Raw genomic sequence first — 27,793 nt, forward strand, 5'->3', positions numbered from 1 at the left:
TTAAAGTCTGAAGAGAAATCTGACAACCAAAGAAAGGTGGTATACAAATACCTGTATAAATAAATATCCATATTTAAATAGAGGCTCAAAGAAGAGTGGTCAATGTCCAGTTGTAGTCAGCACCCCAGATTAACATTCTTTCTAGACAACTAGACCAGAAGGTCTAGTATATTCATATAGAAGAGGCAGACTGTTGATTTTTTTTAACCTGGTGAATGTGTTCAGCTGCAAGGCTGAATTATGCATCTCCTTCCATAAGCCAAGTACTATATAAAGGGGACTTCAGATATGGCATAGAACGAATAAGGTACCAATGACACTGGGCAAATTCTTCCCACCTGTCACTGGCGCTTAGCGTTCCAGAGCGCCACAGGACTTAAATGTCCCCAGATCAGGACAACGCAATGGTCCGGGCATTTGTGTCTGCCCAGAAATCTGGACACAATACCCAATGGGGCATTGCACCATAGACAAGACTTGCCAGAGCGTCGTGTTGTTCCAATATGCGGACATGAAGTTCCAAGGCACTCTGGAACACTAAGCGATGGTTGTGCCAGGAAAAACATTCCCAGTGCACAGTGGTCTCCAGTTTGGGGACCACTTATTTTGAGTCATAACTATATGGATATACTTCAGCTTGTTATTTCTTTCCTTCTGTACAAACGTTGTATAGCCATAGCCTAGACCAGTGATTTTCAACCTTTTTCGTCTCACGGTACACTGACAAGGTACTAAAATTGTCAAGGCACACCATCAGTTTTTTGACAATTGACAAGGCACACCTTTCTGTTGGTGGGGTGCTCACAACCCCATTGGCCCTATTAACAAATGACCTTCCCCCAAACTCTTGCGGCACACCTGCAGACCATTCGCGGCACACCAGTGTGCCACGGCACAGTGGTTGTAAATGGCTGGCCTAGACCCTAGGAATAAAATCAGTTCCATATACCTAAGAATATTCTAGTGCAGTTAGTATAAAAACAGGACACAAATAGCATGGTGACTCTACTGCCACAGTATTCTTCAGCTATGATAGTAACAAAAAATTAACAGACCACAAACTGATAAATTTTTTTTATTATTGTCTTTGAATTCTTTTACACTTTCCTGATTGTGTAAGGTGAAACTAGAACTGTTTAAAAGACATACATAAATCTAGTACATCGATAACCAGGTATTTCTTTTTGCTATACTATTCTCACAACCACGTGTGTGCTAGGCAATACAACCGTCACAGAAGCAAACTTTAGGCAAAATACTGGTCTGTAGAAACAAAGCAAGAAGAGCTACCAGATATACAGACAGGCTCGGTTCCACATTCACTACTGCATTTATCAAGCGCCAAGTATAACTGCACGATTTGTTCAGCTAGTAGAGGGGAATTTTGAAGTCAGTGCATGAATTTCTTTCTTCAGCAGACAGATGGACAGACAAACAGATGAATTCTATGAGCTATGTGGAATGTTATAGGCAGAGGAATGATACTGAAAAGACTGATAGGGTGAGTATTCAAATCTTTCCACTGCATTATTCATGCAACTCCTACTGAATTCTAGTATTTGATTGGACATGTTTGGAAACATTTGGAACTTTAGTACCTCAAGCTAACAAGCAATACACATGTGCATGGTCTTTATTCTAAGGCAGATATGGGGAATTTTGAATATCAGCCTGATCTTGATTATGACCCAAAAGTGGCCAATACTGACAGCTGAGAACTACAGGAGCACTGGGAGCTTTTCAGAATCTACAAAGGACTTGTCCTCCTGCACACTTAAGCTTCTCCGAGCTTCAGACTAACACCACAAAGGAGCCCTGACTTGAAATTGGAAGGCGACAGGGAGGGAGAAAAGGGAGACCACCATTTTTCATGCAAAGAGCAGCTGCGTCAAATTATTCAAAGTTACAGGTCTCCTCCCTGAAAGGTGGAGGGGAGAGAAAAATTAGGGTATAAGATTTTGAGGGGAAAAGGAGTCTTATTTAGTGTGACTACCCAGAAAACTAATAAGGCCATAAAAAATAGAAACATCCCATTGAAATTCCATGATAGTACACTAAAAATTCACTACTGTACTTAGAATAGTCCCTATTGTAAATATATAACTTATTGCTATGGGAAGGGCTCGGTGGTACCTTATGGTAAGAGCACTGCACTATCTACCCAGAAATAAAGCCCCAGTTTTCTGCCACTGTAAAGAATCTATAAGTTAGGCTGTCACTCCCCCAGCTTAAGGGAAAGCCTTAGAAAAGGTTTACATTTACATGAGCGTTTGGCTGAAAAGCAGTGTGTCCAGCATTGTTAAAAAAAATCTGAATGAACGTGCCCATTAAATTCACATAAGTGAACTACTGAACTGGAATGCCACACAATAGATTGTTTCCTTTCCATGTTGCAGTGTCACAATATAATCTCTATAATTTTCTGTACAACTTTACAACAGAATTGTACTTCGACTACTTTGATATCAGATAATCTTTCCAAAGAATTACATGATTTGTGTCTATTCCATCAGTTTTGTAAAGTCAACTGTAATCACAAAGCTCATAATCACAGTGTTCAGTTAAAAAAATATAAACACAGTAATCATAACTGCAAGTGTTCATAATAGGAAAGGTTCAGAATGCCATTGCTCAGCTGATCTCCATTTTACATACACAGAACACCAACCAATTGTTTTTACCCCACAGACAGTTTGCTACGTTGAGGTTGTGAAGTCGATGTACTATTCTTTTTGCTTGTCGCACAAAGGGATATAATGTGTAGGATACAGAGTGACATTGAACATATAGTGAAGCGTGACAGCCATTAGTTCTCGCCCTCCCCAGCTTCCCCTTCATCTCCCTGGTTTTCCGATGTCCATAGCTGTAAGAAAATACAAACATGTTTATGCTGAAAGCATGCAGTTAATTACATTGGTCAGGAAACGGGAGGTGGGGCAGTTAGCTCTAGCAGAACAATATGATTTATTTGAGTGGAAGAGTTAATGAATGATGAACTAAAGATCGGAGATTAGATGAAGTTAAACAATGAGCACGTGAAGCCTGCAGGCATACACAAAGGTTTGTAAGCAACCTGATAAGGGCACTTGCCAATTTTTCACTAAAGGTATGACTGCTTAAAATACAAGTCTGAAGGCAGTGAGTTTATATGGAGCAGATTCAACTTTATGCTTTCTTCAAAACAGGTTGTAATTTATGGGACAGTAAGAGCCTGCATGTTTCCCAAGGAATACTTACAGTAAGGTTGTCTCTAAGTAGCTGCATAATCAGAGTGCTATCTTTGTAAGATTCTTCATTCAGTGTATCCAGTTCAGCTATTGCTTCATCAAATGCCTGAAACAAATTCAAATCATTACTACAATTTGTCTTGCTTTCCTTTCCCTGTCCTCCTCCTCTCAATTTAAAAGATACATATTTTGTATCAATGAGTTTAGACTTACATAATAATATTGGTCGGCCAAGTAGAGAAACCCAATGTGGACCATGCCCATATATTTGCCATTGACGTCAGACTTCTTTAGAATTGAGAAGTGTGCACATTTCAGAAGACTGAAGTCCATCTAGTTACCAAAAGGCTCTCTCCAAAATTCAGTTGGTTATGTTAGCTTAACATTTAATCTGTTTTGGAAAGATGGGTCCATCTTGGACTTCACTCCTGGATCACAATTTATTTAATCGTAAGTGTCTACATTCAGAGCAGCTCAGTTCTCTTGAGCTCTTGTCCCCCTCCAACCCATTTCCCCATCACCATTTCTGATAACATGAAGTTTGCTTACTGTCTTTGCCAGGCTACAAGCTTTCTCTGGTGAGTTTAGTATCTCGTAGTAGAACACAGAGAAATTGAGTGCCAGACCAAGTCGAATAGGGTGTGTTGGCTGCATCTCTTTCTTACTGATTTCAAATGCTTCTTGATATGCCTGTTGAGAATTTGATACTGTTGCTGCAAAAAGAGATATGTCAGTTAAACACAAAATGAAATTTATGTGAAATAACTTCTTGGCATGGATGATTCAAAGAGCAGCACAAATAAAGGATTTTGTTAGACATATGACTGAGCTGAGTGTTTGCCAGTGGCTATTGTGATGCAAAAAAAGATTTTGGGGATGCCCATTATCCTATTCATTCCTGTTCACTAGTGTTCACAACTCCAATTAGCTACTTCAGTACCACTGTTTACATTTTCTTCCTAGTAACAGTAACACTGTGCAGCCTGATTTGACTGCATAATGTCACTGAGGGCAATTCTTACTCATGAAGCATGGTCCTTTTGATGAGTTAGCTTAGTTTGCCTTCAGTGTCATCACACAGTCAAATCCTACAAACAGCACTGTGTAAGGAAGAAGGTGGATAATCTGGAGAAAAAAATGTGCTAGAGCAACAACCTATCAAAGCTGTGAAAAGTCTCACAACAAAGCACTGTCAGCTGAAAGCCAGGTACCATGCAGTGGCACAGGAAGATCTGAATACATGCTGTGCTGGTGAGCTGAAAATTGTCCAAGATTTTGGGTGGTAGGCAACATTCCATTCCCTCACCCCGTAATGACATTACAGTTGGCCCTCAGTATCTGTAGGGGATCCATTCCTGGACACCCCCTCCCCCCAGGGCAGATACCTATTTCTGTGAAAAATGGAACCTACAGGAAGGGCCAGATGTGACCAAAAGTGCCTTCTGGATGCCTCCAGAAGGCCTTCTGAGGTCCAGGGAAGTTGCATACAGCCTCTCTGTACCTCCCAGGTACAACCATAAGATCATTCTGGTCACATCCGGGAGGCCCTTGAAGGCCTCCAGACATGGGGTCAGCATCCAAATCTGTGGGTGCCGAACCTGCGGATAAGGAGGGCCCACTGTATATCATGTTATACTGTCATTCTGAAATGGCTTATAGGGAAAAAAATGGCAGCTCTCAGAAAGCTATAAGTTTTCTGCCCCCCCCCCCCCCGACTCCTATTTTTGCTTTCTAAAAATAGAGTGGAGAAAACAGAGAGGGCATTTTGGATCAAGATTGTTCAATCTTGAACAGTCTTAACTGTGTTCAATAAAGCCTGCCAAAGAGGGAAGCTCTTTCACAATAGGCGAAATTCTGAAGAGGTACCCCTTCTCCATTTCTTCAGCACAGCTCTAGTTTAAAAACAGCAAAAATGTAAAAATTTTTAAAAAAGCAGGATTCCATTCCTCATGCACGTGTATTTACTTATGCATGTATACATTTGCTCTTCTTACAAGCACACTGCAAAGTTTAGGGGTGATAAAGAGATCTCTACAAAGGGTAGGCTAAAAGCCACCAACTTACTATCAGGCATAAGAACATAAGAACAGCCCCACTGGATCAGGCCATAGGCCCATCTAGTCCAGCTTCCTGTATCTCACAGCGGCCCACCAAATGCCCCAGCGAGCACACCAGATAACAAGAGACCTCATCCTGGTGCCCTCCCTTGCATCTGGCATTCTGACATAACCCATTTCTAAAATCAGGAGGTTGCGCATACACATCATGGCTTGTACCCCATAATGGATTTTTCCTCCAGAAACTTGTCCAATCCCCTTTTAAAGGTGTCTAGGCTAGACACCAGCACCACATCCTGTGGCAAGGAGTTCCACAGACCGACCACACGCTGAGTAAAGAAATATTTTCTTTTGTCTGTCCTAACCCGCCCAACACTCAATTTTAGTGGATGTCCCCTGGTTCTGGTATTATGTGAGAGTGTAAAGAGCATCTCCCTATCCACTCTGTCCATCCCCTGCATAATTTTGTATGTCTCAATCATGTCCCCCCTCAGGTGTCTCTTTTCTAGGCTGAAGAGGCCCAAACGCCGTAGCCTTTCCTCATAAGGAAGGTGCCCCAGCCCAGTAATCATCTTAGTTGCTCTCTTTTGCACCTTTTCCATTTCCACTATGTCTTTTTTGAGATGCGGCGACCAGAACTGGACACAATACTCCAGGTGTGGCCTTACCATAGATTTGTACAACGGCATTATAATACTAGCCGTTTTGTTCTCAATACCCTTCCTAATGATCCCAAGCATAGAATTGGCCTTCTTCACTGCCGCTGCACATTGGGTCGATACTTTCATCGACCTGTCCACCACCACCCCAAGATCTCTCTCCTGATCTGTCACAGACAGCTCAGAACCCATCAGCCTATATCTAAAGTTTTGATTTTTTGCCCCAATGTGCATGACTTTACACTTACTGACATTGAAGCGCATCTGCCATTTTGCTGCCCATTCTGCCAGTCTGGAGAGATCCTTCTGGAGCTCCTCACAATCACTTCTGGTCTTTACCACTCAGAAAAGTTTGGTGTCGTCTGCAAACTTAGCCACTTCACTGCTCAACCCTGTCTCCAGGTCATTTATGAAGAGGTTGAAGAGCACCCGTATCCTTGGGGCACACCGCTTTTCACCTCTCTCCATTGTGAAAATTGCCATTGACACCCACTCTCTGCTTCCTGGCCTTCAACCAGTTCTCAATCCATGAGAGGACCTGTCCTCTAATTCCCTGACTGTGGAGTTTTTTCAGTAGCCTTCGGTGAGGGACCGTGCCAAACGCCTTCTGAAAGTCCAGATATATAATGTCCACGGGTTCTCCCACATCCACATGCCTGTTGACCTTTTCAAAGAATTCTATAAGGTTCGTGAGGCAAGACTTACCCTTACAGAAGCCATGCTGACTCTCCCTCAGCAAGGCCTGTTCATCTATGTGTTTTGAGATCCTATCTTTGATGAGGCATTCCACCATCTTACCCGGTATGGATGTTAGGCTGACCGGCCTATAGTTTCCCAAGTCCCCCCTCTTTCCCTTTTTAAAAATAGGCGTGACATTTGCTATCCTCCAATCTTCTGGCACCGTGGCCGTTTTGAGGGACAAGTTGCATACCTTAGTCAAGAGATCTGCAACTTCATTCTTCAATTCCTTAATAACCCTTGGGTGTATGCCATCAGGGCCTGGTGACTTATTGATCTTTAATTTATCAATGAGGTCTGAAACATCTTCTCTTTTAACCTCTATCTGACTTAACTCCTCGGTCAGGAGGGGCCGTTCGGGCAGCGGTATCTGCCCGAGGTCTTCTGCCGTGAAGACAGATGCAAAGAACTCATTTAATTTCTCTGCCATCTCTAAGTCTCCTTTTATATCCCCTTTCCCTCCCTCACCATCCAGAGGGCCAACCGCTTCTCTGGCGGGTTTCCTGCTTCTAACATATTTGAAGAAGCTTTTATTATTCCCCTTAATGTTGCTGGCCATGCGTTCCTCATAGTCTCGCTTGGCCTCCCGTATCACCTTACATTTCTTTTGCCACAGTTTATGTTCCTTTTTATTCTCCTCATTAGGGCAAGACTTCCATTTACGGAAGGAAGCTTCCTTGCCCTTCACAGCCTCTCTAACTTGGCTGGTTAGCCATGCGGGCACCCTCCTGGATGGATTTAGTGGAACCCTTCTTTCTTTGCGGTATACACCTCTGCTGGGCCTCTATTACTGTTGTTTTAAGCAGCCTCCATGCACTCTGGAGAGATTGGACTCTTTTTACCCTCCCTTTCAACCTCCTTCTAACCAGCCTCCTCATTTGGGGGAAGTCTGCCTGTCGGAAGTCAAGGGTTTTTGTTAGAGATTTGCCTGGTATTTTTCCCCCAACGTGCATGTCAAAACGGATTGCAGCATGATCACTGTTCCCCAATGGCTCAGTAACGTTTACATCTCTAACCAGGTCCTGCGTACCGCACAATATTAAATCCAGAGTCACCTGTCCTCTGGTGGGCTCCATGACTAGCTGCTCTAAGCCACAGTCATTTAGCACGTCAAGAAATCCAGTTTCCTTATCGTGACCAGAACACAAATTGACCCAGTCAATATGAGGATAATTGAAGTCCCCCATGATTACAACCCTGTCCCTCCTTGTCACCTCCCTGATCTGTTTCCTCATTTCAAGGTCCCCATCCGATTTCTGGTCTGGAGGACGATAGCACGCCCCCAGTATTACATCGCTGCACAAGCCTGCTAATTTAACCCACAGAGATTCTACAGTGGAGTCGGACCCACCTTCAATCTCTACTTTGCTGGATTCTATCCCTTCCTTAACATAAACGGCCACCCCACCTCCAACACACCCCTGCCTGTCCCTCCTGTAGAATTTATAACCTGGGATTGCGGTATCCCACTGATTCTTCGCATTCCACCAGGTTTCCGTTATACCCACTATGTCAATGTTTTCCCTTGTCACCAGACATTCCAGTTCTCCCACCTTTGCTCGTAGACTTCGGGCATTCGCATAAAAGCATTTGTACACGGAATGCCCTAGGATGGGCTGCTTATTCGCTCCTTTGTCCCCGCATCCTCTCATTGTGCCAAACCGTCTATCACATCCCATCACCCTACCTTTCCCAATTTCTTCTCCTACCCTGCCTTTGTCTTGTTGTTCTCTAACCTCCCCATCCTCATCCCATAGGATGAGGAGTCCCGAACCGGATGCCCCTCGGCTCCTGTCGGCCTTCCCCCAGGGATCAGTTTAAAAGCTGCTCTGCCACCTTTTTAATGTTATGCGCCAGCAGTCTGGTTCCATTCTGGTTCAAGTGGAGCCCGTCCCTCTTGTACAGGCCCCGCATGTCCCAAAACGTTCCCCAGTGCCTAACAAATCTAAACCCCTCCTCCCTACACCACTGTCTCATCCACACATTGAGACCCCTGATCTCCGCCTGCCTAGCTGGCCCTGCGCGTGGAACAGGTAGCACTTCAGAGAACGCTACCTTTGAGGTCCTGGCTTTCAGCTTCCTGCCTAAAAGCCTAAATTTGGCCTCCAGGACCTCCCAGCTACATTTGCCCACGTCGTTGGTGCCAACATGCACCACAGCCGCTACCTCTCCCCCAGCACTGTCTACTAGCCTGTCTAGATGAGAAGTGATGTCCGCAACCTTCGCACCAGGTAGGCAAGTCACCATGCAGTCCTCACATCCGTCGCAAACCACCCTCTCTATGTTTCTAATAATCAAATCCCCCACTACAAGAAGTCCCCGACCCCCCTCCCGCCGAGGAGTATCCCGAGTGCGTTCGGATACGGGCCCATCCCCTGGAGAAGGGGTCCCCCCTAGGGGATTGTTTCCCTCCTCTCCAGGATGACGTCCTCCAGTCCCGAGACTTCCCACCCGGGCAGCTGAGGAGCTGCACGCCTGAGGTTGGGACAAAGCCTGATCGTCCCCGGAAGTCTCCCCACGGTCCTCCTCTGCCTGCCTGCGCTTCTCCAGGTTGGCCACCAAGGCTTCAAGGGAGCGGATGCGTTCCCTGAGACCCTGGAGCTCCTTGCACCGAGGTCACACCCATGACTTATGCCCCAGAGGCATATAGTAAGGCATAGTCTCATATGTGCAGGCATATTCTTTAGCCAAATAACAGATAGCACAGCACACCCCAAACGTGAAAGAATATAACAAAGATTCAAAGGTTTAGATGCAATTAATTTATTCTAAAAGCACGAGTGTAGCTTGAACAGGGTCAAAACATGCAAGATAAGACATACAAGAAGTGTAGGAAGCCGAAAGCATCGGTCACTTGCAGCACTCAATGTGCAAGTCTACATTTACTCTTGCAGTCATGCAAAGTTGCCTTTGCATTGGAGCTTATGAATTTGTTTGCAGGAAAAATGAGAAAGTACCTCCCTGCCTTCTAAATAATTATGAAGGTAAATGTAACTTGAAATCTACTAGTTGTGTCACACAAACCTATAGGTGCTTAAGAAAGGCTTATCTTATATAATGACCTACTTTGCTTATTGTCTCCAGAAGCCACCTCTGAAAGATATCTGTAGTAATCCCCTTTCATTTTCAAATAGAAGACCTTGCTTTCTGGCTGTGTGGCATTAACAATAAGGTATTTATCCAGGAGTTCCTGAAAGACACAATTATGCATTTTTCTCAGTTATTATCATGATGTTCACTTATGTACCAGGACCTCTCTAAAGTTAACCCATTTCTGCCCAGCCCACAGGTGTACACATTTGATCCCTGTTACATATATGCAATACTGGGCAGAAATTGCTTAATTTAAGCAGACAAGACTGAAAGTTCAAGTCGCTACCATTCTGTATGAAAATAGGAATACTGTTGTAGGAATACTTCAGTTCCTATGAAATCCTAATTTATTTTGCTTCTTTAAATACAAAATTAAGGACAGCAGCTATGTGAAATCAGTAGGTGGATAAAATTAGGTGTAGCAGAACCCAAGCCAAATTGCACCAAAAACTTGAGTACTTTCAAGTAGTGTTTCCACAAAGTTCATGCCTAATCAGATGTTCTGCCAGGAACTGTCTCCTGGCAGACAGGAGACGTAATTAAAATAATCTTTAAAAGAGGAAGACCAGACAGCAAATTGTTCTTTAAAATGCAAGGCGACTTGCAATGAGTGTTTCCCCGCACCAAAATAAAGAAAGCCCATGTGGTTGTATTCACAGAAGAATTTCATGCAATTCAAAAGACAGTCAAACAATGTGTACAACAAGGGGAACACTCAATTACACATACTTGGAGCCCTGCAGCCCATAAGTATTGGATGAGCATCCCCCATGTTCAATTTCCAGCTGAACCAGATCAGTTCCTGACTACAGATCTTCAGCAATATGACTACAGAGTAAGTGACAGAACAGCCAACCTACTTTACAGTTTTACCTATATGCAAACAGAGTTCCAATGTATTCACTACTGAAGTCTGTTTTGCTGAAGCAAAGAATAAAGATCAACTATTACTGGAATCAGATACTCTAGGGCAGGGGTGCCCAAATCGCGGCCCGCTGCGGGTCCCCAACCGGCCCCCAGGGGGCCCCCCACCTCCAATGGGCACTCGGCCTTCCCCCAGCCCACGCTGGCCTGCAGCGCGAGCTCCGCACCTTGCTTTCCCTCACTGCCGCTGAGCTCAGTGGCAGCAAAGGAAAGACGAGCCCAGCCTGCGTGCAGGGCCTTTTACAGTGGGAAGGTAACGTGAGACTTGCAGGTCTCGCGTTACTTCCCACTATAAAAGACCCTGCACGCTTGCCTGCTAGTCTCTTCTTTCTTGCCCATGGGCTGGGCTCAGCTCCTTTTGGCTAGGCTCCCCTCCCCTCCTGCAACCTGAGCCAAGGGGGAGAGAGAGAGAGAGATCATGAGGGAGGGGAGCCCAGCTCGCAGCACACATCTCCCTCCCGAGGGAGGGAGGGCTGGTTAGCTGGCCGGCCAGGCAGGCAGGCAGGCAGGAGCATATGGGCAGGCAGGTAGACATGCAGCTGGGCAAGCAGGCAGGCAGCCCAAGCGAGGGAAGGAGGGAGGGCGAGGGGGCAGGTGAGCAGGCGGGTATGTGAAAGTGTGGAAGATCCCCCCCTCCATTTGTGTGTGTGTGTGTGTGTGTGTGTGTGAATGGGATCATAAACTGGCATGAAGAACCCCCCTTATTAGGGTGAATGGGATCATAAACTGGCATGAAGAACCCCCTTATTAGGGTGAATGGGATCATAAACTGACATGAAGAACCCCCTTATTAGGGTGAATGGGATCATAAACTGGCATGAAGATTTCCCCCTCCCCCTATTAGGGTGAATGGGATCATAAACTGGCATGAAGATCCCCCCCTTATTAGGGTGAATGGGATCATAAACTGGATTGAATTCATTCATTCATTTCCCATCTCTAATATATTCATTTATGTAAATGTATTCAAATTTGAAATGTAAATTAATTTTTTTTTCCAGCCCCGGACACAGGAGATGTTGTGGCCCTCCTGCCAAAAACTTTGAGCACCCCTGCTCTAGGGCAGTGGTTCCCAAACTTTTGAGTGCTGCAACCCACTTCATGCTCCGTGGTGGGTCATGATGCAATGCTCAATGCTGCCACCTGGAGTTCCTGGAGCACCTGGAGGCTGCTTTCAGGTCACACCCGAATGCAACCCATTCCACTAGCCTCCACAGGCCTCAGAATGCCTCCTGAATGTGACAGGAAGTTGCAGGAGCAAACTGGAAGTAGCTTCTATGAACTGGAAGGAGGTTCCAGTTGCATCCCAGAGCCATTCTGAGGCCCATGGAGTGGGTCACGGGCTGGCCTCCCGGAAACAGCCTCCAGAGACTCTATGTAAGGTTTTTAACATAAGAGCCCTGCTGGATTAGGCTAAAGGCCCACCTAGTCCAGCTTCCTTCAACTCACAAAGGTCCACCAGATGCATCAGGGAGCACATGAGACAAGAGAGCTGCACCCTGGTGCCCTCCCTTGCATCTGGCATTCTGAACTAGCCTACTTCTAAAATCAGGCAGTTGTACATACCCATTATGGCTTGTAACCAGTGATGGACATTTCCTATAGATATTTGTCCAAACCCTTTTTTAAAGGCATCTAGGCCAGATGCTATTACCAAATCCTATGGCAAGGAGTTCCATAGACTAATTACATGCTGTGTAAAGTAATATTTTTGGGGGGCAGCATTGCAATCTGCTTTGGAAAACACTGCTCTGGAGGAACCTCCTAAAAAGGTTTTTCATTTGTCTCCTAAAAAACCAGGAGTACAAGACAAATTCACACATTCAGGAAGAACAAAAGCAGGGGGAAAGTCTGTCCATAAGATTCTACCTCTAATGCTGCCATAATGCACTGATGGCATATTTAATTTCCTTAAGCAAAGTAGAAAGGGGGAGCAGCAAACTCTTCTAACTTGAGAGTGTGGTGACTATTGCATGATTTCATTTATTTAAAATTGGAAAGCAACTGTGGTAGATATTTTAAAGAGGTCAGATGGACACTCCCAATGGTCATTCATATGATGTATATTTATCAGATCACTGACCTAAGGTGTGGGCCATACAAGCTTACTGACACATAAGATTACAGAGTCTCTTGTAGATCAACAGAAGCTCAAGTTTTATGAAAAGTCTTAAGAAATACAAGCTAAAGACAAACCAGAAATCTTTAGCCACTGGACCAAGACTAGATTTCCTAAGGGGTGAAATTATATCTCCTTCTTGATTGGGGGATATATTCTCACAGATGGGAGCTCCTTAGCAAGTGTTGCTATATGAATTGCTAGTGGACTATTACCAGAACATCATTGCAGATATCCTGCAGTTCAGCCTCAATTTTCTCACGATACTCTCTTCCCATTTGCTGTTTCTTCTCATTCCGCTCTGTTTTCTGTTCAATGCTGGAAATGACACGCCAGGAGGAGCGACGGGCACCAACCACATTCTTGTAGGCAACAGAGAGGAGATTCCTTTCCTCATTGCTCAGCTCATGTCCCTGCTCAGTGACAGCCTTCATAGCAGCTGCCATATCATCATAACGTTCTGCCTGTTCAGCCAGTTTGGCCTTCTGCACCAGTTCGCTTTTATCCATGGTTATTCCTAAAGGAAGAAGAACAGTTTAAGGTAAGCATATTTCCCAACAATGCAGGCAATTTTCTCCACACAGAATTGTGATTTGACAGCAAGTGTGATATACGCTACATCTTTAACCATCGAAATGTGCTCCCTGCCACCCCAAAGAAAGGTCTGCTCACCAAAAGGTACCCACAAAATTTTGATTTTGCTTACTAGCCAGCTATAACTTTGGACACTAACCCTCCCTCAAATCTTCCATGCAAGCCAGGAAGCTTAAGAAAAACAAGGGGCATCACTGTATTGCACTCTGGAGCAGACAGAAACAGTTGACAGGAATAGCAACCACGCCCACTCCAAAGCCCGGCACAACCCAAATGCTATCAGAAACCCCTGCTCTCTGTGCTTCCATGAGACCCATCTTCATACCCTGGAACTGAGCCTCAGCACACCAACATCTAAAGAAAAAACTGGGAGTACTGGGACAGTGAAGAAAGCAGCGTATAAGAGAGACACTCTTGCTCTGAGGGAAGTCAGATGGGCTCAAAAATGATCAGACTGCAAAGAATGGAACTAAAAGCCAGCAATGGGGCTTGCAAGCCATTCCAGGGAGAGGCAAACTTCCCTCCCATGACAAGAATCATTAGGTGGCTTCACCACAGGTGAAATCAAGAGGATTTGCTAGGCTCTATTCACCAATACTGGTTTAAGCTAGAATGTTGTTCAGAATCAGGCAGCCTTAGATTTTCCATATTAAGTTAGTCACCCATCCTCCACTGTTCCAATAAAAGATTACATAACACACAATTTGGTTATTGTTCTCCATTATTAGAGCCTTACGTATCCTTCATAGCTAATGTCACTTTTCAGTTCCTTCTTCCAAGAAAGGCTCCTACCAAATGCTATAAGGGAAAAATCAGGAGCATGGGACCAAGAACTTGCAATCCCTCTCATTTTTCAAGTACTACCAATACAAACAACAAATGCTATAACGTAACAGGTAGCATTTAGCAATAACTGTTTTGCAATATTGTATGAAACCTTTCAACAGTGCAAAATACACTAGAAATAAATCTTAATATCGTACTCCTATCACATACTTTGACTAAGTAAAGACTGTCCAGTTTGGGCAGAACCAGTTTCCCTGCAGCAGAGGGCCCCAGTATTACTCTCTAGAATCAGCACCTAGCAGCAGATAAACTCCAAGGTGACAAAAGAATAAGCATATCATGACTCTACAAAACCTACTGTATATATTTGTGTATAAGTCAATCTCATGGATAAGTCAAGGGCAAGTTTCAAGCCAAAAATCATGGAATTTGCCATGGCCCATTGATAAGTCGAGGGTAAAACTTAGGGGTAAATGAAAATCTTTGAATTAGATAATTGTCTGATTTTCCCCAAGGCCAGATCCTGAAAACTTACCACTAATTGTTTTGAAGCAGCTATTATCCAAACAAGATGAAGGGGGTTATTGGAGTTATAGCCTTTGTGAAGGCTGCTGCTATGAAAGTACTGTACCCTTCACAAAGCCTACAAGTCCCATAAGCTCCTTCACCTTCTTTCCCATTTGGAAAATAGCTCCATTTCTGTGCTGCTTCAGAACTAAGTAAAAATAGTTCCTTTTGTTTCCTCCCCGCCCCTCCATGTGTCCTATTTCTAAGCCTGGTCTCTCTCTCTCTCTCCCCCCCCCCCCTCCACCAAGCAAGTGTTCTTATAAGCTGAGGAGACCTTACAAACTTGGCCAGTGTACAAGTCGACCCATGTTTTAAGGGTCAATTTTAAGGCATAATTTTTTTAAACTTATACACAAGTATATATGGTAGTTTCTGAAGCTCAGGAGATAGAGACCATCTCCAGAAGAACTTCAGCATCCTCCAGTGTTATATGCACTAACATGGCTGCTAGGTCACCAGGGAAGTTTAACTGTGGCCACCAATAGGAAATTATTCTAGTACAGTGGGTCCTCCTTACAAGTGAGTTCAGAACTCACAGATTTGACCCTCCACAGGTTCCAAACCCATATCTGGAAGGCCCACAGAAGATCTCTGGATGCAATCAGAAGTGCCTTTCAGTCAAGTCCTGAGGTGGTCTGAGAAAAGGCCTCCAAGAGGCACTTCGGGTCTCATTCAGAGGCCCTCTATGGACCTACCCATGGATCTCAATATTTCTGCGTTTGATATCCACTGAGTCTGGGAATGGATACCCCACTGACTCTGAGGTCCAACCTGTATTCTTTTCCATATAAGTTTTTGCATTTTTTTTAAAGATCCATCAGCAGTAGAGGGAGCTAGAGTATGATTCTCCAAATGTCACCAGGATAAGTCTTGTGCTGGGATGCAGCAATAGCATTCTCTGTCTGAATATCAGGGCTACTACAAGCAGCAGACATGCTATTCACCCCCATAAAGCCTTCTCATTGGACAGTGAGTATGGGACACTCTTATTTTGCCTCTGTGGAACAGGAAGTAAGAAGGCTAAGGGCGCAATCCTAACCGACTGTTATACCAGCATAGGAGGCCCTGGAGGGTTGCAAACGTACCATAAAGCACATTTGCGCCTCCGTGGGTGGGAGCCGAGTCGGTGCATTTAGATGCGCCGATGCACGGTTGCAGGTAGAAGCCTCCACAGTGGCTCCTGCGCCGCTGCTTATATCAGCGCACTTGCGGCAACACAAGCAGCAAAGGTAGGCATGGGGGCGGGGAGGGGGCATTTCTGGGCGGGGGAGGATGGGTGATGGGTGGCCCCAGGGGCGGGGCTGGGACCCAGCAGTTATGCCAGATCCCAACCCCTGTCCCCAGAGAGGCTTCCAGCCGCTCCGCTCTCCTCAGACTTGTGCCACCTCCAGAGGTGGTGCAGGTCCGAGGAGACCCACTGGGGCACGCAGTCCTTACCCAGGGGTAAGGGGAAGAGCTTCCCCTTGCCCGTAGCTGAGCCGCTGCACCTAACGAGCCTGCGTTGGATGCAGCACAAGCCTCCTGGCTTGCCTGCTCCAGTGCAGGTTTGGAATACGCCCAAAGTCTCTTCCTACTACAAGCAATAGCTGGTCAAATTAAGCATAAGCTGATCCTTGACACACATTAACACTGAACTATCAGCATCCATTACAACTAGTTTGTCATCCAAAGTGAGGAGAAACAAATGCCCTGTCTGTAAAATTCAAATACATTTTAGGAGTGAGAACATCCAAGAGCAAGAGTCCTGGATTTACACAATCCCATTAGGGATATCCACCACATCTTACTTTGACTTAACTTACACCTATCTTACATGGTAAAGGACTGAAGTCAAGAAGTGGTCACAAGATTGAAGCAACAAGACAATGACTGCCTTGCCTTTCTTTTGTGTGGGGTTATGAGACAACTCACTATTATCTCCTTGCATAGGTGGAGTTCTCCAAGGAAAACCTAATAAAATGTAAATTGTCCCAAGAGCCTTTAAGGGTGCAGTTATAGAATAAAGAATTCCTTACTTGTGCACACAGAAGTTATTTTTACAAATAATGAACTCTGAATCCCAATTACATGAGCCAGCCCAGAGAAACATTTAACTTGTTCTTCATTCTACTCTTAAGAATGTTAAATCTTTTTTCCCCAGTTAAATCTTTTTCCAGTTAAATCTACTACATTTTCCAGTTAAATCTACTCGTACAACATCTACCAAGCATACACTGTGAATGGTAATCATCTTATTTGAATGTTGCCATCAGCAGTGGTTTGTGCTAGAGGAATTCTGAATGAGGTAAGTGATATCAAATTCTGAGTAATGGCAAGCTCTGCCAGAACTTGTTTTGTATCAAATTTACCAGTGATTTTCAACCTTTTTTTGTCTCACAGCACATGGACAAGATATAAAATTGTCAAGGCACACCATCACTTTTTTTTACAATTGACAGGGCACACTGTGCTGCTAGTGGGGGCTCACATCCCCCAATGGCCCTACTAATAAATGACCCTTCACCAAATTCCTGCAGCACACTTGCAGACTATTCACAGCACACTAGTGTGCCATGGCACACTGGTTGAAAATATACTGAAATATACTATCAACATACTTATGAATCTCTGTGTCCCTCCTTGCAGCAACTGTCCCACCTTACCAGCATCTGAGCACTCTCTCCCTCCAAATGCTGAATCTGCAACACTGCAGAGTCACCATTTTGCCTATATTCCCATTCACTACATTTGTCAGAAGCAAGTTTTACCTACTTCATGATCCTGAAGTCATGAAAATACTCCCTTCAGTAAGTTTCCTAAGAAGGGGGAGGGAGATGATATGAAAGCATTATGGTGCAATTTAATCATTATTTAAAAGACAACACACAAACTAAATGAGCAAAAACACAGATATAACACATGTGAAGATAATGCAATAAGCCACAAGAGTGGTATGTTGGACGATTCCTTAATTGCGGGGAAGAAACTTTCCTTCCAGCATGGCAGGTACAGAATATTCCTCATGACTTGCATAGACATGTACACATACTACAGAGCAGGAAATTGTGATCCATACACCTTGCACTTTAACAGCCCCTGGAACTGGAACACCTCCTCCCCGCCCCCCCTACTGTGCTGCAGCTCAGCAGTCCGGGAGACCACTGAACCGCGGAGGCTGGGTGACCACCCTTCGCTAGCCCAACACCGGCCGGCACTGGGCTAGCACAGGCGGGAGCTTGGCAGTGAGGCAGTCCACTGAGGTACAGAACTCAGAATTGGGCTCTAAGTCTCCAGAAAGTGGTAATAACCATAGCTTTATAAGTTCTGCAAAGAAATTACGACTCTTACATAGCATCTTTACAATTTGAAAGTCTGATAGATACCTGGATTATTTGATAGATACCTGGATCTGATAGATATCTGAATTATTATCCACGATCCATCACAGAGCAAATGCTTTTTCATCCAATTTTATTCCTTACAAAATATCCAACATTAAGACCACAATGCTAACCAACTTTCCAGCACTGACATAAGAACAATGCAACTCCGAAGTAAGGGAACAAACATTGCCTTACCTTGAAGAGGCCTCCATGTCTGCCCCTCCCCAACTGCAGGATGCAGCACATGCCCCATTGGCACTGCTAATCCAGTGCCAGAAAGTTGGTTAGGAAAGCGCCCTAAAGCTTTACAGCATTTATTCAGATCTATGATTTGCCTTGATGGAAGACTTGCTACTGAAGTATTCTTAGCTATTAAAAAAGACATGTTAAAGAACTTGATGTCTGTGTTTATTCTTTCATAAGGCACATTTTTCCACTTGAATAACAGTAGATGCACAAAGAAACAGTTTGGATACTATCCACTGCTTCTTATCTTGTTAAAGACAGCTGCAGAAGAGCTCAAATAGAACTATATTCTGAATGATAAAAGTATTTGGAAACAAGGAAATATGACAGGGGAGGGATGTCTGAATAAAATATTCAAAATCATGGTGGAAATGATGCTTCCTAGAAAGAATGAGCAAGGAAGTAATCCCTTGTCCATAGGTACCTCCAGAAAACTAGAGGAGAACATCACATGCATTTTTTAATTTTAGTACTCTGGAGTACACACTGGATTCTCAATACTTTGAATCAGAGAGGGCAGAGAAAATCACTTGGAAGGACAGGCAAAGCCAAAAGCAGTACCAAAGATAAGTAAAATTGTATTCCCTAATGGATTATAGGAGCCTTTGAGGTAAATCTCAGTTTGGGTTCTGAACTTAAAGACAGCTCTCATGATTGTGTGGCAGTATGTTACTTCCAATTTCCATGAACTATACAAGACACTCAAATCAGAAGTGATGGCACTTAAGTACTGTAGAAATGGAAAATTGGTACTGAAATTTCTGACTTGCAAAATATTCCAAAATGGTACATTTAGCAAGCTCTCTGGTATAAAATGTTTTCATGGCCTGTTTAATACTGAAAAAATGGCTGTGTCTTCTTTGCTTTTAAAATTTGTAACACAGTCTAATGAAACCTGTTTGCAAGAGGGAACAATTGTGGTTACTAGTTTTCCTTAGCAATTAGAAAGCCAGTGGGAAAACAGGTTAACATTCAATTTTCCTCTCTGGGAAAGACAACTTGTTGCACTTCAACAGGTATATAAATCCATTACACCAGTGTTTCGCAAACTGTGGGTCAGGACCCAAAAGGGGGTTGCAAGTTGATTTTTGGTGGGTCAGGAAAAGTTTTTGAAACATCTAAAACAAAACCAATTTTGCAAGGTTTTGCCCAGTTTGCATAAGAAAACTGTTAGCTGGAATGCCAACCTGTGGTATGAGGTAATCTTCATACTCTCAAATTAAAATATCACATTTTTCTGATTTTCTCAAGTAGTTGGGTGTATGAACCCAGTGTCAGCCTTTTGTCTTGTCTGGAAGTCTATAACTGCATTTCTTGTTCTTCAGTTCAGCCTTCTGGGTACCTTGGATGACTGTAAAGGTCGGGGTGGGGGACAGTTCTTGAAAGCCATCTCTAGGGAAAATCTAGCAAATATGTAATGTCTCTAACAGCCTCCAGAGCACAGAGCCCTGATTATTATTAATCATTATATTAATACATAAAAATGTTTCTTTCTAGGTGTCTCTCTTTCTGTCCAGTAGATTGCAAAAGATTTATAAAAGTGGGTCCTGGTGCTAAAACGTTTGGGAAACACGCATAAGACAAAAAGTTCAAAAAAGCAAAATGAGTGCTAAAAATATCAGCATATGTATATTTTGAGCAAATTGTTTCTATTTGCTAGAACAAAGGGGTCAAACAAAATTTCAAGAGAAACACCCCAGTTCTACAACTTTCATCTTGATCAAAATTCAGGAAGCCAACATCCTTTTGAAAGTGGGTGTGCAAGGCTTCCTTTATAATTCAGTCACAGAAACGCTGACGCAAGAGCAACTGCAGTATTGACAGATATTGTGGATTATGTGAATGCTCTCCCAGCAGGCAGCGCAGCTGGTGGTTACTTTCAGAGGACACAAGAACAGTATGTCCCTGAAGCCCCTTCCAACAGAATGGCAGTAACTTAATTTATCTTTCCTGCTCTAGCACAGTTTATGCATGCAATGGCTGTATGTCTTTATTTGACCACAGCCAGGTGACAACACTGGCCAGTTGACAGCTAACAAAATGCCCACAAAAGCTTATGCTACATTATATCTAGCACATTTATTCATTAGCACTAGCACCAGTATCTTCTGTCCACATTTAGCACATCATCCTAATGAAAATAAGGATCTTCACTCACACAGGTTCAAATCATGTTGTCATGAGCACTCCCTAAATACGTTACACTTAAATGCAAAAGGTTCCACCCAACATTCATCAGGGTACAACTAACAACATTTAGGATAGCAGTTCCCTACCTGCCAGCAAGCACAGACCACTGCGCATGCACTCAGATCCATTGCAGACCAAGTGCGCAGCTGTAGGATGTGGTGATAGTGCAATGATGTCATCATTATAGTGCAATGATGTGGTGATAGTGCAATGATGTCGTGCTACAACCAATGGGTGATGGATTGCCCCAAAATTGGGCCCAATCTGGACCAAGGGAGGGCGGAAGGGCCCACACAAATGCTGGCAAAGCAGCAAGCACATAGTGCTCTGGTCATCTGCCAACCACTGGGCCCTGCCAGCTTGTGGACCACCTCCCATACTCCCACAGATCACCTGTGGTCTGCAGACCATAGGTTGGTAACCCCTGATTTAAGACTAACCAAAATTTATCAGCTTTCAATTCCAACATTATAGTCAAAATATTTCTTTATCAGCACTAATACAAATTATCCTCATTTTGATCTTTTGCTATCCAACTTTACCACAACCAGCCATGCACAATAGTAAGTTGACTTTACAGACAGAATTCTTCCAATCAAGGTACTAGGAAATGTTATTCATTATGCTTGTATCACAATGGCAACAGAAGAGAAAATAACACAACTGTATATAATATGCTAAATACATTTATGCCTCTACCCAAACTAGTAGCCTTAAATCAGGCAGAAATTAACTATTTTTTAAAGATCTCCTTCCCCCTCTGGCCTCCTTTTGGTATCTACAAGGACTGGTTGGTGTTCATGACCCCGCTCCTCTTCTCATGCTGCACTTTGAACTCCATATAAAGTCAAGAACAATCTTCTACTCCTCAGAGTAGGGAACCGGTTTCTTTAATCATACTGTGCTTCTGAGGTTGACTATATGGGGCTTACTTCTGAGTAGACACGCCTAGGATTGGGTATTAAGTCCTTGCCTTCTCTGCATGCTGATTGGGCGACCAGAGAAGCTTGCCGGAGTCAGGAGCAGGCAAGCAGGTATGAAGCAAGTGAGTCTGCTGAGGCCACCAGCCCAAGAACTGGCTGGCTCAAAGGGTCCTGGAAAGTCCCCTTCCCTTGCCACAACTTGCCTGCAACTCCCCAAAGCGACCCTTGCTGCATTACCTTTTGCCTTTTAGGGGAAGGGCATTGGGCCCCAATCCTCTCCATACTTACCTAGGATTAAGCCCCATTGACTATAATGGGGCTTACTTCTGAGCAGACATGCCTAGGATTGGGCTTTTGGTTGCACTCCTTTTTCTTAAATACAGGAGCAGGCAATTGGCACTTCTCCCCACCCCACTCCCTCCCACAGGCACATTGCCCCCCAAATCTCATAATTGCAGTCAGCACCTCTCTTACCGTCCCTCCCTTCACTCCTCCGCACCTTCCAAAGGTTAAGAATCACTTGCTTCAAGTTCTCTCTGCCCCCCACTCCAGCTGAATCCTGTAGTTCAGGGGTGTCAAACATAAGGCCCGGGGGCCAGATGCGGCCCCAGAAGCTTTTTATCTGGCCCTCAGGCTCTCAGCTGCTGAGTAGTGCTGAGGTATTACTGCTGAAAAGCAGCCTACTTGAAAATTGGGCATCCCCATATCTTGAAATATGACCAAGATTTGGTATTTTCTCTTCTGTCATTTGCAGTTAATGAGTTTTTTGTGAAAACAAAGTGCTGATTTCTGGCCATTAGCTGCTTAATGATGTTACTTTCTGCTTAATGACATCACATCCGGCCCTCAGCAGGTGCCCTGAATGCTAACTTCGGCCCTCTGTATAAAATGAGTTTGACATCCCTGCTGTAGTTGTTTCACTCATGTCTCTTCATTGACCCTCACCCCGCAGCTCTCCTATGTGCTCAATCTGACCTCTCTTTGCCAGCACTTTCTCGCATAACTTTAATAACATTGTTCATCCTTTTTCACAATCACATATATTTTCCTCTCCAAGTTTCTTGTGAGTTTCTTTGTCATGTAGTAATATAATTGTACTAATTATATTAACAATTAATTGTAATGTAGTGATTTAATGTTAGTAAAAAACTGGTAGTGTGCCTTGACCATTTTAGTGCCTTGTTCGTGTGCCATGAGCTGAAAAAGGTTGAAAATGGCTGCTCTAGAGCAATTCAAACCAAACTAAAAAATCACTGTAGAGAGTGTTTGGGGGGGGGGGGAACAGAACTCAACCCAAACCTATGGGGCAGTGTTTCTCAAACTGTGGGTCGGGACCCACCAGGTGGGTTGCGAGGCAATTTCAGGTGGGTCTCCATTCATTTCAATATTTTATTTTTAATATATTAGACTTGATGCTACCATGGGATGTGACTACATTTGGAGAAATGTTACAGACCTGTATTTTCAACAAGCTACTATGTTTATTCTTTTAACAATGATAATCAATGGGACTTACTCCTGGGTAAGTGTGGGTAGGATTGCAGCCTAGAATTGTTAAATATTTTCCTGCTTGATTATGCCACTTCTGGTCATGACATCACTTCCAGTGGGTCCTGACAGATTCCCATTCTAAAAATGAATGGTCCCAGCGCTAAATGTGTGAGAACCATTGCTATGGGTTCTTGAACTGAGACTGGAAGCTTCTTGTGTACCTTTGACATTGCAGCTGCTGTTTGTTGCCATTCTAGCAGTCATCCTAAACTGGACATTTTCCTGTTACAGTATTTTGTTTGCAAAACCCCCTTTAAAAAAATTATTTTATCACCACTGCATTTTTTTTTTTAACATTACATTTCATGGAGACTATTACAGAACTCTTTTGGCTGTATAGGAAAGTTAAAAACATTGATGAACCCAGGTTGTATTTAAGTTTTTAACTGTTCAGCTCCCTAATGTCAGTACTGAAAATATTTATGGCCTACAGTAATAATGTAATTGTTGGTTATGTTTGTTATGGTTATTAGACTATTGACTAGATTATACTAGAGTTTTCCAAATTTCACACTGTACCACAGACAGGCGTATTTTCCGATTTGCAGGCATCAGTAGCAGATTTTAGACATCCAAAGTCATTTAAGTACCAGGGATTTTTCTAGCCTTTATGGTGGCAAAGGCATCTTCTTGATTCAGCAGGAGCAATCCTCATGCAGAGGAAGTCTTCTGCATGCCCTGTTTATGGAAGTATACCCAGCCCCCTATAATAGGTCACTACGTCTTACTGAAATGGCTGGTTACACACCCACCCAAGTCTGGTTGTTGTACATGACTACACAGGCCCACAACTTGAGTTAAACTGAAACAACTGCTAAATAGAACACTACCACTATGCACACACTACTAATTTATACAGTACTTTTAGCTTATCCTTTACAATCTTTACTGCACTCCTAACTCCTCAGAGATTTTCCCATGATTATACAAATGAGTTCATGGCACCAGCTTCCAGCATTGCAAATTACAAAGGCTTTCAAACAGTCATCTTCATCTGTGGTGCAGTCCCCACATCTGAAAGGTGTTCCCAGATAAACAGAATCCTGGGGCAAGGAGAGCCTTGCTTTCCCCATTAGCCAAGCAAGGAAAGTTAATGTGTTCTAGAAGGGGATCCAAACTGATTCACAAGGGCTGTGGGGGGCAGGGAAAGTCACTCCTCCTTGTTGCATCATCTCAACCAGGTTTAGGAAGAGCAGCTGCTTTGTTCCAACAGGGTTTCCTGTGTGTGGTTTCAAGAGGGATCAGAGTTTTTTGTTTTTTTTAATTCTCCTCTTTGTAATGTAAGCTTGCTAGATTGGTAACCTTTACAGACAGCAGCAGGCTACATTGTACAATTGTGAGCAGGAATCACCATTATGGAACACATGGTTGGCACTGGGGTGGGGGGAAAGAACGAGGTAAAGTACATAAGAGGAGCAAACTCAAAATGATGGAAAAAATACTGAATTTGTACAGTACACAGATTTATCCTTGAATATGCCTCAAGTTGTGAGAAAAATACTGTCCAAGTTCCACTTCTTTCTCCTTTATTCAACCCAAAATAAGGTATACAAGTTCTCTGAAATTCTAGTCATAAATTCTAGTCATGAAGAACTACAAACCTCAACAAGAGCTGTTAACTACTAAAGACAGCCATTTAGCTCTCCACTCACCCTCTTTCCCCAATTACTTAAAAAAAATTAACATAAGCTTTCTTAAAAATCAATTACAGTACTGAACTAGGCTTCAAATGCAATCCACCCCACATTTCTTTTTAAGAGATCAAGCAAGCAGTTTGAAGAAAGTATAAACAAAGGGCTAGAGTTGTCACCTAATGAAAAATTCATTTTCTATTTTTAAAGGCCATGTTCATCAAATTCAGACACTAACACAAATGTTTCACCTGAAACTATGTAGGGTATTATTAAGGGATAAATGATTTCCCTTGCCCTAGATCAGTGATTTTCAAACTTCTCCATCTTAGCACCTTATCAGTATGACATAAAATTGTCAAGACACACCATCAGTTTTTTGACATCTGACAAGGCACACACATTGACAACAGGGGCTGGCAGTCCCCAGTTGCCCTACAAACAGATGTCCCTCCCCCAAACTCTTATGGCACACCTGCATACCATCTGCAGCACACCAGTGTGCCACAGCATAGTAGCACAGAAAATGGGTTTAGTAACATCAGGTTAACATAAGCCCTGCTGGATCAGGCCAAAGGTCTATCTAGTCCAGTTTCTTGTATCTCACAGTGGCCCACTAGATGCCCCAGGGAGCACACAAGAACACAAAAGACCTGCATCCTGGTGCCCTTCCCTGTACCTGGCATTCCGAAGTAGCCCACTTCCAAAACCAAGAGGTTGCACATACCCATCATGGCTTGTAACCTGTAATGGACCTTTCCTCCAAAAATCTGTCCAATTCCCTTTTAAAGGCATCCAGGTCAGATGCCATCACCAGAACGCCTGTCGCAAGGAGTTCCACAAACTAATTACATGCTGGGCAAAGAAATTTTTTTAATGTTTGTTCTAACTCTCCCAATACTCAATTTGAGTGAATGTAACCGGTTCTGGTGTTGTGAATGGGGTAATATTCTTTTCCCTCTCACACTTTATCCATCCCCTGCCTAATTTTGTATGTCTCAGTCATGTCCCCCCTCAGGCAACTGTTTTCTAGACTGAAGAGCCGCAAACTATTTGAATTTGATGAAAAATGGCCTTGGAACCCCAAAAACAAATTTTTCATTAGGTTTGAAGAAAACCAACTTTGGCAATGAAAAACAGCATGTGCACTAGTGGGAAGGTGTGTTTTTAGGGGAGAACTCAAGTAATCCAAAGGTTGCAGCCTCAGCGTATTTGTGCTGCTGAAGTTGGAAAAAAGGCTCACTTCCTTGTGAAGTAACTGGGTGGGGAGGTCAGGCTGCTGAAATCCAAACCCACTAGATGCAGAGTGACCAGATGACACAACCACAAAAGAGGACAGGGCACCTCAAAATGTGGAACATTCAAGAAAAATGTAGGACATGACAAAATAAAAGCTAAAATCACTCATATATTGATTTCATGTGGTTAATTGAAACACTATATTACTTATTAAATTTAAAACTATGTTACATATAATTCATTACATGCAATTTATTAAATACAAGCAGGCTCTGCACTGCCTGGTCAAAGGAGGACATTTAAGTTCTTTTCCAGGACACAAAGCTAAAAAAGGATGTATCCTAGAAAAGGAGGATGTCTGGTTGTCCTAAGAGCCCAATCCTATGCCTGTCTACTCAGAAGTATGTCCCATTATAGTCAATGGGGCTTATTCCTAGATAAGTGTGGACAGGATGGCAGCCTCAGAGCCCAATCCTATGCCTATCTACTCAGAAGTAAGTCCCATTACAGTCAATGGGGCTTACTCCCAGGTAAGTGTGGACAGGATGGCAGCCTCAGATCCCAATCCTTTGCCTTTCTACTCAGAAGTAAGTCTCATTACAGTCAATGGGGCTTACACCCAAGTAGGTGTGTATGGGATGGCAGCTTAGGGTGTGTGTGCGGGGAGGGGGCAACTGCGACGAGAGACCCACCAACTGCCTTGCCTGCAAGGGCAGCCGGACCCTGCGGGGTCAGGAGGGCCTCTGGCCAGCAGCATGGCTGCAGGAGGAGCCCACCTCCGGCTGGCCGGGCACAGGTGACCACGCCCCGCCCCACCGGTGACTCAGCCAGGGTGGGGCCGCCTGCACTGAGAGGCGGTGACGCCGCCGGCTGCAGGGACGACGAGGCGGGCGGGCACCCCTCCCGCTGCAAAGGCGGGGCCGCTCCCGTTAGGTTGGCAGCTCCAGGGCGGGCGTCGGCGGGGGGCCTTCCGCTCGCGGGAAAGCGCCCAGCGCGGCCCCCCGCCTCCCTCTCAGGGACCGGCCGGGGCTGGAGGGGGCCGCGGCGCGAGACCCTCGCTCACTGCGGGGGGGAAGGGCGAAGGATCTGCCCTCAGAGCCGTTCAGGGGCAGCCGTTAAGAAGCAGCCGTTGAACTGAGGGGAGGGGAGGGGAATTTGGCGGGAACGCCGCTCACCTGAGGCGCGCGGGGGGGCTCGGAGAGCAGGCCTCACACCAGAGTTCCGGAGCGCGGCAGCCCGCTTCCCTGTGACCCACACACATACACGCCCTGCGGCTCCCGCAGCCACTTCCGGCACCAGGACCACGCCTTTTCCGGCAGGGCCACGCCCCTCCTCTTCTTCCCCCGGCAAGGCCACGCCCCTCCGCCTCATCCGCTTCCCCCATTGGACCAGCAGGGCCGCGGAGAGGGGCGGGGCGGCTCGCGCGCGAGGGAATGCTGCTCGGTAGCCATGGCAACGGGGCACGGCGGCCTGGTCTGTTGTGTGGCTAGGGGAGATAACTGCACGCCTCTCCTCCCCCTCCTTTCGCCTTTCCTGTGGCGCCTGCCTGCTGCCCTCCCCCCGCCCCAGCCGCGTCCTGTCAGTCAGGTGCGGGGTTTCTGAGGGGCAGCCGCAGGGCCTGGCTGAGAGTCAAGGCATGAGGGGGAACAAAGAGCCCTGCCCTGCTCTGGCCTCTCCTCAGGGAACGTCCGCCTACGCCCCGTACTACAGTGGGACTTACTTCTGAGTAGTCATGCCTGGGATGGGGTTCTCAGGCTCCAATGCTGTCCACACTTTCTCTGGGAGTAAGTCTCATTGACTATAATGGGACTTACTTCTTCGTAGATAAGCATAAGATTGGGCTTTAAGGTGCAGTCCTATCCACACTTTCCTGGGAGTAAGCCCCAC

At 44.7% G+C, this 27,793-nt stretch overlaps 2 protein-coding genes across 2 annotated transcripts in view; both read right to left on the bottom strand.

Annotated features, from left to right (window-relative positions):
- Positions 1-3,318, bottom strand: part of PABPC1L (poly(A) binding protein cytoplasmic 1 like) — a 34,059-nt gene extending 30,741 nt beyond the window's left edge. Inside the window, exon 1 of the mRNA XM_066626583.1 lies at positions 3,238-3,318. The gene's annotated coding sequence lies outside the window, so the exon portion shown is untranslated. The remainder of the gene's footprint in view (positions 1-3,237) is intronic.
- On the bottom strand, positions 1,060-27,164 carry YWHAB (tyrosine 3-monooxygenase/tryptophan 5-monooxygenase activation protein beta). The gene is made up of 6 exons (XM_066626582.1): positions 27,082-27,164; positions 13,033-13,334; positions 9,748-9,871; positions 3,777-3,940; positions 3,238-3,333; positions 1,060-2,863 (listed from the first exon to the last, which is right to left on the bottom strand). Exons 2-6 carry the CDS (start codon positions 13,324-13,326, stop codon positions 2,807-2,809), a joined length of 735 nt encoding a protein of 244 aa, XP_066482679.1. The 5' UTR covers positions 13,327-13,334; positions 27,082-27,164; the 3' UTR covers positions 1,060-2,806.
- Between the last annotated feature and the right edge of the window lie 629 nt (positions 27,165-27,793).

This window comes from Tiliqua scincoides, chromosome 4 (genome assembly GCF_035046505.1).
Source record: "Tiliqua scincoides isolate rTilSci1 chromosome 4, rTilSci1.hap2, whole genome shotgun sequence".
NCBI classification, from domain to species: Eukaryota; Metazoa; Chordata; class Lepidosauria; order Squamata; family Scincidae; genus Tiliqua; species Tiliqua scincoides.

Bases quoted from the DNA above. Each gene is read 5' to 3' on its own strand.
- YWHAB (XM_066626582.1), bottom strand. From the start codon at position 13,326: ATGGATAAAAGCGAACTGGTGCAGAAGGCCAAACTGGCTGAACAGGCA. The intron at 3,941-9,747 runs GTAGGTCATTAT...CTCTTTTTGCAG, and splicing joins TTCTGGAGACAATAAGCAAA to CAACAGTATCAAATTCTCAA. The intron at 3,334-3,776 runs GTAAGCAAACTT...AATTTGTTTCAG, and splicing joins CTTGTAGCCTGGCAAAGACA to GCATTTGATGAAGCAATAGC.